General features: G+C 45.5%; 2 protein-coding genes across 5 annotated transcripts in view; both read right to left on the bottom strand.

Annotated features, from left to right (window-relative positions):
* Window positions 1-17,902, bottom strand: part of CTDSPL (CTD small phosphatase like) — a 124,027-nt gene that overhangs the window by 12,055 nt on the left and 94,070 nt on the right. For 3 of the 4 annotated variants that reach the window (XR_011145468.1, XM_068981710.1, XM_068981711.1), the window contains exons 3-5: window positions 13,521-13,553; window positions 6,239-6,340; window positions 2,799-2,855 (exon numbers count right to left, since the gene is read on the bottom strand). Coding sequence is in view for 3 of the 4 variants with exons in the window: in XM_068981710.1 (XP_068837811.1) it covers window positions 2,799-2,855; window positions 6,239-6,340; window positions 13,521-13,553 (192 nt within the window). In the remaining variant the exon portion in view is untranslated. The remainder of the gene's footprint in view (window positions 1-2,798; window positions 2,856-6,238; window positions 6,341-13,520; window positions 13,554-17,902) is intronic. The other variant, XM_068981712.1, reaches the window with a different exon arrangement.
* LOC138087253 (diphthamide biosynthesis protein 3-like) lies at window positions 16,758-17,006 on the bottom strand. Its single transcript, XM_068982263.1, has 2 exons — window positions 16,895-17,006; window positions 16,758-16,822 (listed from the first exon to the last, which is right to left on the bottom strand). The coding sequence occupies exons 1-2, from the start codon at window positions 17,004-17,006 to the stop codon at window positions 16,758-16,760; spliced, it is 177 nt and encodes a 58-aa protein (XP_068838364.1).

The following is a 17,902-nucleotide window of genomic DNA, read 5'->3' as shown; positions in this document are numbered from 1 at the left end:
CACAACATTAACTCTGCTTCGGTCTGCTCCAGAAACAGATGCTTCAGGGGATGTGAGGCCAGCCTACTCTCAACCCCAGAAACCAGGCATCAGAAGCGGCCAAGCACAGGGGGCAAAGAACCACCTTTCTTAGAGTGGCTGGGCTCTGCCCCCAACTGGAAGCCTGAACAGATCTGAGGGAACATGGGCGCGGGGAAAGAAGGCAGAGCTGGCAAGAGGAGGCAGAGAAGGTGGGAGGAGGGAAGAACTAATTAAAACTTGAATAAATTTCACTTGAAATTAGCCATTTCCCTAAAATAATTCAAACTTGTTAAAATTCAGTTCGACTCATATTCGTTCAGTTCCAGCTCTGGCCTCAGCCTGAAGTGGTTACAAAGGTGAGGGAAACACAGGCCTTGCCCTTGACGAGCTCACAGTCTAGAGCAGACATTCAGCAAAAGAGATCAAAATGAACATGCATAATGAAAGCTGCAGCATAAGGATAAATTAATGATGATAAACCGCCCTCTTAGGGGGAGGGACTCACAAAAGGGAACATTTGGCCTGGACCTTGAAGGGTGAATAGGAGGAGTTCACCAGGCTGATAAGGACGAGAAATTAGTCTGAGCATGAGACCCTGCCTGGAAACACTTGGGGTATTGGAGAACGGCCAGAGCTCTGCTGACCAGCCCTTCAGAGGCCGAGATGAAGGCGGGGGAGATGGGGATAGGAAAGGCTGGAGTCAGTGTGAAAGGCAGGTCGAGGTGAGTATGCATGGGTTGTGAACGGCAGATGGAGCAGGCTGGATGCCCTACAGGAGGAGGGGCAGAGGGGAACGGGGCTCTGCTCCATGCAGAGGGAGAGCTGCTGACAGAGGAGTTCACACAGGTGAAGGTCTTGGTGGGAAACCTGTGGCTGAGTGAAAGGGTGTGTGGAGGGAGGGCCAGAGGAGCAGGATGCCCAGGATGGGTGCCCCTAGGGCTCCGCGGAGTGGAGAGGCCTCGGGATGGGGTGTGGCTGCAGTAGCTCCAGGCCTACACTCTGCTCAGGAGGCTGCTAGGTGCTAGGAATGCGTGCGGCCTGTGGTCCTCAGTCTCCTTTGGGATGCTGCTTGGAAAGCAAGCGTTGCTACATGCGAAGGGCAGGAGACTGGTCTGGGGACTATGGCGTTGGTGCCTCTGACAGAGAGGAGGGTCCTGGGCCCAGAGGTTGGCGTCCAGGCCCGCGTCCGCGTGCAAGTAACCGAGAATAGGCCCCTTGGGACCTGCACAGCCTATCCTGGATTACTTGAACGAGGCCACGGCCTTCGCCAGGGCCTTGGTCCTCCTGTGGGCGCCTGTGGCTTCATTCCCTCAGGAGAAAGAGTTTCTGATCCCAGCTCTGGAGTGTGTACCACCAGGTGAATCATAGCACAGTCTGGAGGGTTGGGGGAGCTGGGCAGCTCCTTTGAGAACAGGCTGGCTACAGCAAGTCAGGTCCTGAGGGCCATGCTCATAGTCATGAGGAACAAAGGGATTCATTCCTCTCCTAATTTCTGTCATACCAGTGGGCAGCTTCTCCTTCATCCCATTATCTTGTCACACGAGCCAAGATATTAAACGCAAAAGCCTTAATTGCTTCTCAGATGCGGAGTTAATTCTGCGGATGCTTCGGGAAGTGTTAAATGCCCAAGTGCCTGCCATTCTGGCTCCCTGGTGGCTTTCCAAAGCATGAAGCGTGGAAACACCAGAGGTGGGCTGCTGGCAGGACCTCCTGGTGGTGGGGGAGGGGGCACTCAAGTACCCGGCAAAGAGCCCCGTGTCAGGAACAGGAGACTGGAGCTCTCATGTCAACTTGTCCTATTGTATGACCTTGAACCAAGCCTCTCCCTGGCTGAGCCTCACTTCCCCCATGTGGACAGTGAGGCAGCTGGACCTGTTGACTCCCAAGGCCCCACCAGCTCTGACACGCTGCATTCAAGGGCCAAAGAGACTACCGGCATCTCCAAGGAAAGACACCCCGTTACGGCTCAAGCACCAAGGGGGTTTTCCTCCCCGGATATGAACACGCCAGGCCATCCCGGGATATGAACACACGAGGCCACAGGCTCTCCTTTTACAGCCTGGGGCTGACGAGGAAGACGCTGGGGCGTTCCTGTGGAAAGCCTGCAATGTCTTCCCATAGTGTTTCCAATATTTCATAAGTGAAGCTACTCCTAGAGGAGCTTCATGCAATAAAAAGGAATATAAGGGGAAAAAATATCAGAACAAAAGATGCATGGCAACTGACTAGGGCATCTTTATTCAAAGCTTCCTGCTGATCCAAAAATGTACACCCTTCCTCCTTTCCCTTTTGGGTTGGGCTTTCCTAAATATTCACAGAACACGATGCGGGAGTGACAAGGTCAGTCTGGAGTGGCTGGCAAGCTTTGACAATCTTTGCTGAGAATCTACCGCAAGTCAGTGACTTGTGACATTTCCCTGTTGCCTGCTAGGGGAGTAGCTGAAGCAATTACATAGGGAAGTTAATTAGACCATCAAGCTAGGCCAGTGGGGGATATGGAAACTTCTAAAAGTCTGCATCAAATCAAAGAACTATTCGAACTTGCAACCACATCTAATATTTACAAATAGATTATAGCTTCTCTTATAAATGAAGCACAAAATTCATCTGAGTGAAAAAAAAAGCAGAAAATCACTGAATTTTTAATAAAGTCTGCCTCCTCCTGATTTAGGAACAAATGATTACTGAAAGGGGAATTTAGAAATACAGTTCATAGAAAATGTAATTACTAAAAAAAAAATGCTTACTGAAACTCAGATTTAGCTTTGATTTCTTACCTGATGTATAGTTCCATCAATTTCAACAGGAACAATAAAATCAGCATTACTAATAGGCTGGAGAAAGAAGAAACTATAATTAATATGTCTTACAGAACAAAATAAAACTGGAAACTTTAGCACCAAAAAAGCTTGCCTGGACTAGAAGGGGACATTGGAGCATGCTTTGGTTCCTCAAAATAAACATAAGCAGGAAAGCATGTTATTTTCTGTTCTGAATATTGTTACATTTTCAGCATCTGCACCTGGCTTGGAAACAGGGCTCCTCCAACTCTTGGTGCTTGCCTAGAGCAGCAGGAACCACTGCTGGCCACCAGGGGGAGGCGGCAAGGGCCTGACAGCCCTAGAGGACAGTGCTTGTTGAGTTGCTATGTTGTGTCAGGCTCCTTGCGGTTATACGGAGTGCAGCCCGCCAGGCTCCTCTGTCCATGGGATTTCCCAGGCAAGAATCCCCTTCTTTAGGGGATCTTCTCAACTCAGGGATAGAACCTGCATCTCCTGCACTGCAGGCGGATCCTTTACCATGGAGCCATCTGGTAAGTTGCACAAATACAGACATGTTCAACACATGGGCCCAAAGTGGGGCCACTGGATATATGGGGTGAGGTCAGAGGCCACAGACCACGACCTAGGGCAGGCTCTTTCCCCTCTGGACCTTGGTTTCTCCCGTCTTCCACAGTTAGAGCAATGGGTCTGATGAGTGCCCATGGCTGCATCCAGCCCTGTGCATCAGTGATTTCCAGCCTTGCCTGGCACCGTCTCCTGCCCTGGAGGGGGGTGGGGTGGAGTGGGTGGGAGAGCCACCACACCTTAGACTGTTCTGCACTGCGTGGTACAATACCGAGCACACTCACAAACAGATATATAAATATCTGCATATTTAAAGTAACCCCACAATTAGTGACACTTAAAACTCAAATGTGATTCTTCAACAGTCGCTATATTCTCAACGACAGACTCGCATACAGTTCTAAATGAATTCCACAAATCAAGTGGAAACGAACAGGCCCAAGAGAATCATGAGATCACAAACACTTGGGATAAGGAAGAGAGGAGCAGAAGGAGGGAGACTGGGTGTGATGGTCCCTGGGCAGGGGCATGGGGTACAGAGTCGCTGGTAAGAATCTGAACTAAAGTCTGCCTTCAAGTCCATTACTGTACACACACATTGTTCTTTGAGACATACACTGGAAAACTGTGGAGAATACTGGGTCACAGAACCAGTACTAAGCTTTCAGTAGAGCACTTGAGCCTTAAGCTTACAGCTTCTTCACTGCTTTGGTCGGAAGGTCAAGGCTGAGGTTGGTACTTTATCACTTCACAACTAAAATACAGAATGAGGCGAGAAAACAAAAGGCTGAAGGAAAAAGTTCTCGTAAGGCGTTAGATTGTGACATTCTATTCCACAAAGTACATACAACAAGGGGGCCAAAGCCAGGGCTGTGAACATGTGTCTCTGGGTCTGCGTGCTCTGTAGTTTCAAGGAGAGAAGTTCTTAGCTTTTGGATTCTCAAAGGGCTTTGAGATGCCCAGAACCCTAAAAATCATACAATATTCTGCTTGAAAATGCAGGCAGCTCAGGGAGGGAAGAAATGAAGACATGTTATTCACATCACCTGTGTTATCAATTGCCCTCTGAGCAGGCCCTGGAGACACCAGGGGCTCCCAAGGCTCCCTCCCTGGAGCCACGAGCCCTCAGTAACCTTGTGCAGTCTGGCTGGTGATGCCCACGCTCCCAGAGCTGCTTGCAAGGAAGCTGGCTATGCTGTGATGACAACTGACCTTTGCCCTAAAGGCCTTTGCTCCTCAGGGATGTGAAAAAGTCCTGAGCATCCTGCCCACAGGGGAGGAAAGGCTTCCAATGCAGTTCACAGTTGAGTTGGGATATGAGGTCACTGAATCCCTGGGATCAATCCTGGGAAGGCCCATGTGGGGCTGTGGAATGAGTGGTACCCATATGCTCCAGTGGTCAGCCAGGCCATTTCTCCCTGCCAGGAGGGTGTGTGGCCCCTCCTCCACACTCCCAAGGACTCCAGGACAACTGCCTGGCCCTGACCTGTCAAGGAGGATTCTGTTTAGTGAGAAGCAGGCCCAAAGAGGGATGTTTCTGGCAGAAAGGTCTGCAGGAAAATTTGATAGCTCTCTCCTACTTCCCATACAGCCATCAAGGAGTGACTGGCTGGTGTCAGAAACACCCTTCATCTCAGGTGGTGCTTTCATATCTTCCAGCAAAGTAAGCAGGGTCATGGGCTGGTGGTAAACAGAGGAAAATGGTCTAACTGGCCAGCAACAGTAGGGCAGTTCCATTACCGGAAACACCCCAAGGAAAATAGGACCAGGACCCTATATGCCTTCTGCTTCTCCCCCAACACACCAATCCCCTATTTCCAAACTTTTTCATCATTTGCTTGTTTCAAACAACTTCAAAAATTGGAAAAATGATTAATTAACTCATTTCTTAGGAGTACAGCCATTGCAGTTCCCCCTGGAGGCCCAGGCTTCCCAGGTGGCACAGTAGTAAAGAATCTGCCTGCAATGCAGGAGGCCTAAGAGATACTGATTCGATCCCCGGGTCGGGAAGATCCCCTGGAGGAGGAAATGGTAACCCAGTCCAGTATTCTTGCCTGGAGAATTCCATGGACAGAAGAGTCTGGTGGGCTACAGTTCCTGTGGCTGCAGAGAGACAGGACTGAGCACACACACACACACATGGAGGCCCTTGGGTAGTCTGTAATTTTGGCTGCTCTTCCGGTGGGGAGATGGAGAAGGAGGCGTGAGAGAGGTGATGGAAGTCAGACTGTGATGCTCACGCAGAGAGTACTGCAGCCCCTGGCCTTCAGGAGGGAGGGCATGCAGGGGGATACACACTTAGCCATGAAGCTCAGGAAAAACTCCAGCAAGCTCTTGTCATCAAAGCCGTTAAGATGAATGACTGAGTCTGTTAAGATGCCGTAGCTCTGAAAGTCTTCTTCAGAGTTGGGCATCTTCTGAAGCTTGGTCTGGGAAAATTTCCAGGACAGTCAGTTGCTTGCTAGTTTTCAACTGTGCCTCCCCTTGTCCTTTCCCATATAACCTGCAGCTTGTGCAGTGCTCAGTTACCTAGAGAAACACACAGCAGTGTCCTGGGGCACTGACTGCCTTGTGCCACCTGGAAAATATTTCTGCAGGGGGCAGAGTGCTGGAAAACTTAAACTGTATAAGAATGAGGTCTCAGGGATATTGGCAGCCCAGCGGATTTTTTTCTCCCAAACTAATTATGTTAATATTCAACTACTCGAGTTAATGTTTACCTGAGTTAATAACCAACAGTTACTGGGATTTTATGAACAGTGAAGTCATATGCCAACAAACCACAAGCTTTCATGTTTTTAGTTTTCCATTTTCCAATACAATTGTGGCCACATGACAAAGATCATCGATCATTTTTTATGTTGATTTACCTTAAATGAACTGTGCACCAATGTTTCATCTAAATCGATGACCACACATTTCTTTCCATAGTCAAGCACCGTTACCTCTGGAAGGAGGTATTTAGCTGGTGGCTAAAGCGGGGGGGGGGGAAAAAAAACAATATTATTACCTTTATATAAAAGATCAACCAATTCCCTTATTATTGTGTTATACTATGTCAATGAAGTTAGAAATGAAACCAAACATTTAAATGCCTGGTTAGGTGCATCATGGAATTTTATTAAAAACAATAGGAAGAAGTAGCTTACCAAAGTTTTACCAAACAATACTGTGCCACTGTATGAAAAGCTATGATGAGGGCCTGGGCTTTGGAACCAGACAAAGTTTGGCTGGAATATCAGCTCTGTTTCATCAGCTCTGTTTCTTGGCTCTGAGTTGGGAGAATAATACTTACCATAAAAGGTCGTTATCAGCTATAATTGAAGTAAAACATCCAGCATTCTGCCTGGCACATGTGTGGTAGCTATTGCTATTATTAAAATGGACAATATGAAAATGAATGTTCAATTATAACAGCTATTCTAACCATGCAACCCATGTTCTGGGGTCCTATTTCATTTTAAACTCAGTATGGTATGTAAGTATATTTTAGAGCTATACTGGACCATAGTATTTTTTTTAAGTCACTGAAATTCTGAAAAACCTTTAAGAGGAACTATAGAACCACCAGCAAAATGTAATCCAAAGTGAAAAGTGAAAGTCACTCAGTTGTGTCCAACTCTTTGCGAGCCTACCCATGGACTATACAATCCATGGAACTCTCCAGGCCAGAATACTGGAGTGGGTAGCCATTCCCTTCTCCAGTAGATCTTCCCAACCCAGGGATCGAACCCAGGTCTCCTGCATTGCAGGCAGATTCTTTACCAGCTGAGCTACCAGGGGAGCCCAGCAATCCAGAGTGACCTCCAATAATAGGAAACAGAAATAAGACTGGCCCACATACAGTGCCCTCTGCTGTGCATGCCCCACTCGGTACAATACTGGGTGAAAGCGACACTCTTATCCCTTTAGAGTCTCTGTCCCTGGCAGTCACACTTGAATTCACATGCTGTGTGTTAACCAGAAAACCCATTTATGTACCTTTGTAGTAGTTGACAATCTTATGATAAAGAGGTCATAAAGAGTTAAGAAAATACTGGATATCTTCAGCCAATCTCAATTTTTGCCTTAGAGTATTTATTTCTTGGGCCTTGCTTCATTTTCGAAATGATTTTAAGCACTTCAGTTTACTCTGTGGCATAGTCACTACCCAATATTAACTAGCTAATTTTCTGTCCTGGAGGAAGGTCAATCTCTGTTCTGGAGTTAATGCAAAACAAATCAACACGAAAATCTCTATCTGCCCCGAACCACTGAAGAATGGACAAATCAGCTTATCAAATAAAACAAGAAGAAAAAAAAGAAATCTAGAAGTATTTCCTTCCAAATGGCTCTTTCTTTCTTTCTCTCTTTTTGGTTTAAGTTGAACATTAGTCAAGGAATTTAATTTTGGACTTAAGCTAGTTCAATAGTGAGTGTAACACAGGCGGTCAACAGGTTAGGTAAATTTGCAAATGCAATGATTATCTTGGCTGGAGGGCTGGTGGGGTTGAGCAGGATGAGCCCCGGGTGGAGACAGGAGCGTTTCTAATGCCAGGGGCTCTCTCGAGCGAGTGTGTGTGTTTCATTCTCTCAACATCACCCAGGAGAAAAGGCCCTTATGGCCTCCCAACTCCCTTGGCTCTAACGAATGTTCACAGGCAGAATCCTGGACGGTGTGGCTCTGGGAAAGACATGTCTTAGACCCTGGGTGTGGGATCCAGGGTCATGGAAAGGACTTTGCCCTTCATTTCAAACCAGTAAGCGAGTTTTATATTTTAAAAAATGAAAATAAACCATGGGAATTTCTTGGAAGTCCAGTGGTTAAGACTCAGTGCTTTCATTGCTGGGGCCTGGGTTCAATCCCCGGTCAGGTAACTAAGAGCCTGTATGTTGTGTGGCATGGCCAAAAGCAAAGAAACAGACAAACAAAAACCCTGCAAAACCTGCAAGAGGTTCTGTATCAAAAAGAGATTTTAAAAGGCATAGTGTAATGAGCCTAATAAATGAACGAAACATACAGAACTGGGGTTATTCTGTTGTGTGGACCATAGCAGAAAACATACTTGCAACTAAAATAAAAAATTTTTAAAAATTTTCTATTTCACAATTATGTAATAAAAACATTCTGATTGTAAAGAATATAGACATATAAAACTCAAGTATTCCCTCTTCCATATCCCCCATTCCCTTCCCCAGGTGCCCCCCTTTTTAGTTTGGTGTGTATCTGCCTAGACCTTTTTCTATGCATTTATAGACTACAACAACCTTTTAACTTTATGTAATTGCCAGCCTGGAAAATAAAGATCTAGAACTTCTATCCTGAGCATATCTGAAAACATCAAAGATCTGCCAAAAGTGGCTCAGTTATTTTCCAAGCTCAAGAATAAAAATTACTTTCTTTGCAGATTTAACCCACACTTTACAAGCATTCTCTGAGTTACCAGTAAGGAAGAAGGCTTCCCATATTATTTTAAGAGAGAAAAGAGTGAGTGGGGTGAGAGGCATAATAAGCAAACTATTGATTTATCATTTGTGCTGCAGAGAACTAGGTCAGGCTGGGGCCATGCACTGTGCGGGGAGAGGGGGGGTGGGGGGGGGAGGGGGGTGGGGGGCGGGTGGGTGGAGTTTCGTTAATCCTTAGCCTGGTTCCTAAATGCACGCAGCTTCCCAGAAAGCTCAGCTTTAGATTAATGCAAATTCTTCAGACTGAGGGTAAGAATTCTTCTGGACAGCTGCTGTGTCCTTGGAACATGCAAGGACACTACATAATTGCAGTAGTGTTTTGTGACTTCAGTGATCTGCTCAGGTGATGCTTGAATCATTAACTAAAAAATGTCCTGAGGCAAATTTTCTCTCAGGCCATCATAAAGCTGAAGAATAGGAGAAACATCAAGTATATAAAAAAAGAGCTTTTTCTGAACACGATGATTTGTTCCAAAGCATGGGTGGGCATGGCCAGGGGGTGGGAATGGGGGCAAGAAATCATGGGGGGTGAGGGAGGGGGCAGGTCTGGGAAGGGCACTCACACCAGTGATCTTCCTGGGAGTGGAAGTGAAAGTCCTGTTTGGTCATGAACTGGCAGCCAGGAATAGTTGATCTAAGGCGCTCACCCCATAGCACACTCTCGCAAACCTTAAAAATGCAGTGCTCTTCTTGGGACACGGATGGTGGTCTGTGCACTTGAGGTTTTGGGCGCTGAGTCTGCACACTGTCCCCCACCATCCCCACACCTCCGAGCTAAGGGCAGAGTCTCAGGGCTGTGGGCAAAGCGGACTCGGCACCACCTCTAATGAGAGGAGCTGCTCTGCTTAGATGCTTTTCATAAGGCTTGCTGTTTATAAAAGGCTTAGTAAGCCAACAGCACAGAAACATAACTGTTAGAAAACAACTTTCTCCTCTTGTCTTTCAACATGTTTATGGCTCAGCTGCACTGTCTCACTGGTGCTAGGAGCACCAGATTGTCTGTTATTCCAGCAAGAGTGTGGAACTACGGGGTTAGGTCTACACTGGGGCCAAAGCACTGAGTGCTCACGTTCAGCCTTAACACCAAACTTTACTGTTTCCAAACTGTTCCTCTGTCTTTTTCCTTACGCTTCGGTACCTGACTTGTACCAGACAGACCATGAGGCTTCTGATTAGATGTACAGGGGGCCGCAAGCCCCAGCTCCCAATTGGGAGACAAATGTTACTAAGTGGTACATTTAAAACCAAGTCCAGGTAGAGACGTCACTTCCAATAGGTGTATAAAAGATGGGTTACTCAGTACATGATGCTGGGACAACTGACTAGCCATTTGGAAAAGGAAATAAAGCTGGATCTGGGTTACCTGGAAAAGCAAACAAGGGTGAATTTCGACTTCACACCCTACATCAACATAATCCAGATGGATCAAAGATTTAAGTGTGATTATGAAATTGTTAAAATACTAGGAGAAGATGTGGGTCACAGTCATAGAATGGGGAGATCTTTCTAAGCATGATGTAAAGTTCAGAAGCCATAAAAGATAAGATGAACACATTTCCCTATACAAAATTTAACTTCTTTGTGGCCAAAATGATGTGGACAAGGCAGAAAGATATATCATAAATTTAGGGGAGAGTGCTAATTTCCTTGAAATTTGAAAAGATAACAGTATAAACGAATAGGGAAGGAGAAATACCTATGTACAATAAACTTGTGAAAAGATGTTCATATTCATTCAGGAAAAAACAAAGCAATAAATCAATATCATTCTTTACTTTTAGATTAGCAAAGATTAAAATATTTCCTAACTACCATATTTGATAAGGGGATGGACTCTTGGTGGGAATTTAAATTAGGTTTTTAGAGGATAATTTGCCTTTAATCTACCAAAATATACAGTATACCCTTTGACCTAGCATTTCCACAACTAGGAACCGATCACCTAGATACTATCACTCAGGTGCACAAACACACAAGCACAAGAATATTTATTTTTAAGAGCACAGAAGTGGAAACCAAGTAAATGCCAACAACCACATGTAAAACAATGAGGCAGCTTGCTGAGGACTAATATCTGGAAAGACATTCAAGGTATCCTGCTAAAAGCGAAAAACAATTTGTAATATTCTCACTTGTTTAAAGATGCTTGTGTTGATTTAGAAAGTTTTTGGAAGGATATATAACAAACACTAGAAGGGTATTCTAAGGAGTGAGATCAAGTTGGGGGATTTTCTTTTCTATTTTAATCTTTTAGTATTTTTTTTAAACCATGACTTTGAATAATGAAAAAATATGAATGAGGGCTTCCTTAGGGGCTCAGTGGTAAATAATCTGCTTGCCAACGCAGGAGACATGGGTTTGATCCCTGATCTGGGATGATTCCTTACGCCGTGGAGCAACTAACCCTGTCTACCGCAACTACTGAGCCTGTGTTCCAGCGCCCGTGCTCTGAAACAAGAGAAGCCACAGCAGCGAGAAGCCTGCACACCGAAAACAGAGAGCAGCACTGCTTGCTGCAAGCAGAGAGAAGTCTGCACAAACAAACAAATAAAAATTAAAAGCTGTTAATGAAAAATTGAATAATGAAAAAACGAGCTTAGTAAAAAACAAAAACAAAATCAAAAGACCCAACCTGCACATGTAAACTACAGCATGTGAATAACAAAAGGGGGACTTGTGAGGTGAGCAGCAGCGATGGGCCTCCAGCTGGACCTCCTCTGGGCACCTACAGGCTCAGGGGGCACCTTTGTCTTCATGGGCTGGACAAAGTTTTTACAGGGTATCAGAACTTGGTTTGGAGGCTCAGTACAAACCTGGACTTCTGATCCTGCGGGGCAGTGCTTCAAGCTCTCAGGGGCTCTCAGTACTAACCACTGCCCTTTCTGGACCACAGGGCAGGGTTACTGTTTATGTGACCTGAAACTTTGACCAGTAGGTGCAGATTTTGCAGGGGACCCCAAGGCTCGAATCCTCTGGCAAAGCTGGCCTCCAGATGGGCCTGGGTTCAGTCTTGCCTGCTACACAGCCAGCGGAGGTCACATGGTCTCCATCAGTGGACCTGCTTTTCTGGAGGTGATCATTCAAAGATGTGAGTTACTTTGGGTAGGCTTTGTTTTCCTGCAAAGTATGTCAGATTCTTAAAGCCTGACCCAGTGTCTCACATGTAGGGGACAGTCTGCAGTTTACTGACCTAACACTGAGCTAAATTACAGAAGATGTCTTTTCCCTCTTGGCTATTTTATTCTGGGACTCTAGAAAGAGATTTGTGGAGAAAGGGTCATTTGTCTCAGTAGAGTGTTTGCCCTGACAAATACTTTGATTCAGCACTTAACTTTATAGATAGCTGTGAATTAACTCTGGAAAAAAAAACAAGAGCTATCAGAGTACCAGAGGTAGGGGGACAGAGGCCACCTGTTGTCATCTGTTGAATGTAGACATGCTTGCAGGGAAAATACACAAAACTACTCTGTTATAAAGATTAAAAAGAGACGCCTGGTAGCAATCCCACTGGGTACCCTACTCAAACACTGGATTAGAAGCTATACTGATTGATCCATCTTTTTGATCCAAGTCAGTTCCCAACAAAGCCTAAACCCTAGGCATGCTGGCAAAGTCACAATCACTCCACAAACTCATGCAATCTGCAAATCAATGCAGAGTTAAAGTTCAGGGAAAAAATTCACAAGTGATATCCACTACCAAATTTGGAGTCAACCTGTACTAATGAAATCCATCGTTTCTTTCAATGTAAGATCAGTATCTCTTGGATGCTCCCAGAAAATAACGTTAAAAAGCCCAAGGAAAGACAGATGAATAGACTTCAATCAGACAATCTGAATCAGAATCTTTATGGATTAGGATACCAGTTTCAGGACATCTGAAAAAAAAACCACTTAAGTCCTTCTCTAAGGACACAGACTGTTTGAAAGACCTTGTTTGGTACTGGCATCTCAACTGCAAGTTTCTTTTGGGAGTTGATCATTGACCAAAGATCAATGCTTCCTGCTGGCTGGCCTCAGGCTACCTGGCTCAGCTGGCAAGAGCAGAAGGAAGAGGAGGCGCGGTGGGGACAGCCTGTGCTGGGCTCAGACTCTGGTCAGTCTCCTGAACTCCAGGACAGAAGTTGGTGGCTCAAGGGAATACCCAGCTGCAGCAGAGCTGCAGGACAGCCAGTCTGGGAGAGTCAGGGCGGAAGCAGGGAATGGGGCGGGGGTGGTCCCTCAAGGTCAGTGAATATGACTGGGCTGATTTTTCTGATGGAGCCATAGCCAAGCTACCGACACCTGAGCAATCAGAAATGGCCTGCTCCCCTGGGAGGGGGGGGTCTTGGGAACCTGGTACCACTGAGACAGAACCTGTTGCAAAGAACCTCTTTGGGACAAAAGTATGGTCTCCCAGTCTATGAGGTGTGGGGGAGAAGGAAGTGCTGCCTTAAACTTATTCAGGAGGCCCTTCTCAGAGAGAAAGGTCAGAGTTTGGTTAATAGATGCTGGTTGCCTTGCTGTTCTTGAGAAAGTTTTCAGGACTTTCTGCTAACAGTTTAAAATGTAGCTTCACTCCCCTGCCCCCCCAAACACAACAGAGCTCTTTATACCACGATTAAAAAGCTCAATATAAGTCAAATATTTAAAAAAGTCTTTTATATTAGTAGGCCCAAAGCTACAAGATTCTATGAGTGTTTAAATAAAATTGGATAAATATACATACACTTGGTATGGGAATGATCTGCCTCTGGTCACCCTAAGGAGAAAGAAAAAACAAAATCATTGTCAGGTTTAAAGAGAAATAGATCATATTCTCAAAAGAAACTTCAAAGTACCCTTGAGTACTGCAGCCATATGACCTCCTGTTCGCTGCACCTTGGTGGGATTTAATGAGCAGGAGGAACCCAAGAATAGTCCTCAGTTACTAGGCTCCCCTCTGCCTCCCAGCCACTCCTTCCCCTGACAAACCAGGCCAGGTTCCTGAGGCTCATAAGTCATCCTGTTTATTTAAATAGTGCCTTCTTTACTCCCAGGAATTTAATCCTTAATTGAAAAGGAAAAAGGAAAACCCATACTTTACTTTGATCCATAAATCTCTCTAATAACTCACTTGTTGCTTCTTGTAAGTAAGTTTTTCTCCGAAGACTAAAGCCTCAAGTCAATATGATACACAGGGAAATGGAGACAGTTTAACCAGATTCTGAGGATCCCCTGGCCACTTCTGGCCCTCTTCTAGGGGAGGACTGGGCAGATGGGACAGGCATGGTGCAAGGAATACCCTCCAAGGACACAGGCAAGGGGGACAGCTTTCCCATGAAAGGGAACAGAACCTGTATTGGTGGGGAGTGTTCAGAAAATTCAGGTCCCAAGAAAGGGCCTCAACCATTCCTTATCCCCAGAATGCCAGTCACTCTAAACTTGGTCCATGGAAACACTTCGTATCAGCATCATTGAGAAAAGCTAATAAAAAATCAAATTTATCTCCACTGAGAATTTCCAGTTTCTGTGTTTCTTCTTTTTCAGCTGATGGGATGGGAGGCAATGAGTCACAGCATCATGGTCCCTGATAAGGAGGTGCATCGTTTGCAGTCTTCCACATGGAAGGATTTGTGAAAGTGTATCCTTCTTTATCGCCTCACTGGGCCAATTAATAACGCCTGCTCTGACTCTGGCCATAAATTTGAGCTTTTTTCTATTACTCAAGCTCAGTCAGAGCAACAACGAAAGTTTCAGCAAAGAAGGAAAAAAATCTCCCAGAATTATGGGATGGATTTATTTATATATTATGGGATGGATTTATTTATATATTATGGGATGGATTTCCCTGTGGCTCAGATGGTAAAGTGTCTGCCTACAATGTGGGAGACCCAGGTTTGATCCCTGGGTTGGGAAGATCCTCTGGAGAAGGAAATGGCAACCCACTCCAGTACTCTTGCCTGGAAAATCCCATGGATGGAGGAGCCTGGTAGGCTATAGTCCAGGGGGTAGCAAAGAGTCAGACACGACTGAGCGACTCACTTTCACTTCTATCCTTCTTTATTCAGGGGGGTCACTGGGGACAGGGGTCTCATGAGAAGAAGTCAAACCTGACTGACACAGTGGCAGATGGCTGGTACCTTTCTGATCTCTGCTCCAAGAACCATTTAGCAACTTCTGGATTATCTCCAGCCCCTCGTCATCACCTCTGCAGTGTGACAGTTGCTCTTGTTTCCTCCTGACATACTCTTGATGGCTCTTTCCTTCCTCAGGACACTGGGGGCTTGTCTTAAGGATTCACAACTGCCTCTGTCATCATTAAGGGCAGAGGTGTGCTATTCTCCAACATAACAGTGCAATCAAATAAAGTCTCAGTTTTCAAGAACTTATGCAGAGAAGTACATTTCAGAAGCTTTTAAATACTATGGTCCTAACATCTGGAGATTGGTGGGACAGATTTTAACCAGAGGCTCACAAGCCCATTGGGTCACTGTGGACCCTCTCAACCCTGTACTGCTGACATTCGGGGCTGCCCTGTGCTCTGTAGAGTGCTCAGCAGTATCCCTGGCCCAGGCACTAGATGCCAGTAGAAACCCTGGAGCGTCTACAGAAATGTCTCTGAGCGTGTGCGTGTGTGTGTGTGTGCTCAGTCTTGAAGTTGCATCTGACGCTTTGTGATCACATGGATGGTCGCCCACCAGGCTCCTGTGTCCATGGGGATTCTCCAGACAAGAATACTGGAGTGAATTGCCATTTCCTCCTCCTGGGGATCTTCCTGACTCAGGGATTGAACCTGCTATCTCCTATACTGGCAGGTGGATTCTTTACCACTGATCCACCAGGGAAGCCCCACAATGTCACCAGACACAGTCAAATGTTTACTAGGGGAAACAGTCATCTCTAGTTGAGAACCAAAGTGCTAGTGGGGAGATGGCAAATAGCCCCCGAACACAAGTGCGTCTTTAGACTAAGTGAATGCATCAGTGAGGTGAGAGGTAACACCACTAAATGGTTACTTTGGAAGGGCTTGAGGAAACACAGACCATGACCAAAGCTGCTACCTTAGACAGGTATCTGAGCTTGAGAATGACCCTAGAGGTTTACGTGTGTGTGTGATCATGGGGCGTGCACGGATGAATAAGCATCTAGCAATCGCATTCACTCTGCCTCACCCTCAGTAGTCCTCCCTGGTCTCTGCCATTGGAGTCTTCAGAGTGCCAACTCCTCCTGGCCTCTGGCCAGGGGCTGCAGGCACTTTCATACTTTCATTTTGGGGCAACTGGTCTTCAGTCCAGGCTGAAATCGGGACAGTTGCAATGGCTGTCACACCAGGGCACTGCTCAGAAGCTTTTCTTGAGGACACAGTAAATACACAGGGTGCACGGAATCATTCTCTCCTCTTCCAGCAGGCTGAGCTCAAAGAGGCAGAGACTGCCTGGGAGGCAGTGGTAGAGACAGGCCTGCAACTGGCCTCCACATCTGTTGAGCCTGGGCTTTACATTCCAGTGTCCTGATTAGGCAAATGCAAAGGGCAGAGCTGCCCCACTTTGACATGGGCTCTTTCTACAGGGTCTGGTCTCACACACTGAAGGGTCATGGATTATGCAAGTGATGCACTATTCAGGGTGAATGCTTTAAAAAGCCATGCTGACAAGTGTCAACCGAAGGACATTTCCACGAACAAACACTAGGTCCAGGTAAGTCCAGCTCTGCTGCAGGAGATGCCTTTAAAGACCTTTATTCTCTGGTAGATACAGCTAAGGGTTCCAGGAAACCTTCCAGGAGGAAGGTTCTTCAACACCACCTTCTCAAGCCATTCATCTAGGCAGGTATTCATTAAACAAAACTTACTATGACAGCAGTGACTTCTCTCTCTCTCTCTACCAAATGATTGTAACCATGAAGAAGCTATTGACTTTGCATTCGATTTTTCCAGCTTGGCTCATTTCCCAAAGTTCAGGCTTTGGAATCTAACATGTCTTCTTCAGCGTTTAACTAGTTCTTTGTCAGCAGAAGGGGCTGGGACTGTCTCTCCACACGTGAACTGATCTTTGACATAAATCACGTTCACGAGGAGAGAGCAGCTAGGCCACGTTGCCATGTCTTCCCTGTTCTTCAAACCTTCCTTGATGATGCAGAAATTACCCCCACATGGGCAGGAGTAGAAACACGTCCCAGAGTCCTTGTCATATTGGAAGTCCTCAATCTTCACCTTGTCATGAAACACGGCCATTGTCACTGGGCCAGCAGAGGTCTGTCACTTCCGTGACCTGACCCAGGCCGGGGCAGGTCCAACTTCAAGGGCGCTGGCCCAGTTGGGCTAATTCTTCTCCTTTCGTCTTTTTTAATCCTCTACAGGCCTAGGATATAAACTATGTTCCCTTCATTAACAGGAACTCTCTACAGCAATGACTTTCACACTGTACAAGTTGATAGTTTAAGGAAAGTACACTGAGGGGAGATATCAGAATACAGGGCTGTGACAGGGTTTACAGGCAAATTTCATTATATAAATTCTACTGACATATTTTTCCACATCAACAGAGGGTAAGGTTTAATATCTCTTGAGGCAAGTTATCTTTCATTATATTTTTCCAAAAATTTCTCAGCTATTCTTAGATAGTTTTTCTTCTATGTCAATTTTAAGTCTTCCTATTCAGAAACACAGCACATTTCTCAATAAATAAGAGCCACCATACCAAAAGCTTTTAGTGAACTCTCATTTTTCGGTAGTATTTTGGGTTTTCAATGCAAATAATCACGTCATCTGCAAATAAAACTGGCTTCCTATCTTTTCCATATTTGTATCAGTCGTTTCATTTTTTAAATCTTATTACATATATTAGCCAGAACTGCCAATGATTTTCCTATGTTGTTGGCTGTTTATTTTTAGAAGTCAGCTTTCCATGATGCTCAAATGATATTCTACTATGTATCTGGCTGTCCTGTTGATTGGTATGTAAAGGTTTATGGCTGCTATATATGTCATGTATTAGATGCTGTAACATAAAATGTCCCTCTTTCTCTTGTTTAATGCTTTTGGCCTTGAATTCTGTTTGTCTGATTTTAACATTGCCACTTTTGCTTTCTATTTATTTGATTTGCTTTGTATACTTTGCCCATCTCTTT

This window comes from Capricornis sumatraensis, chromosome 10, assembly GCF_032405125.1.
Source record: "Capricornis sumatraensis isolate serow.1 chromosome 10, serow.2, whole genome shotgun sequence".
Classification (NCBI taxonomy): domain Eukaryota; kingdom Metazoa; phylum Chordata; class Mammalia; order Artiodactyla; family Bovidae; genus Capricornis; species Capricornis sumatraensis.
This window is presented reverse-complemented; position numbering and strand designations above follow the sequence as displayed.

Excerpts from the sequence above, each read along its gene's own strand:
- LOC138087253 (XM_068982263.1), bottom strand. The coding sequence starts at position 17,006 with ATGGCCGTGTTTCATGACAAGGTGAAGATTGAGGACTTCCAATATGAC. Across the intron at positions 16,823-16,894 it reads TTTCTGCATCATCAAGGAAG|ATCAGTTCACGTGTGGAGAG; the intron begins GTTTGAAGAACA and ends TTTATGTCAAAG.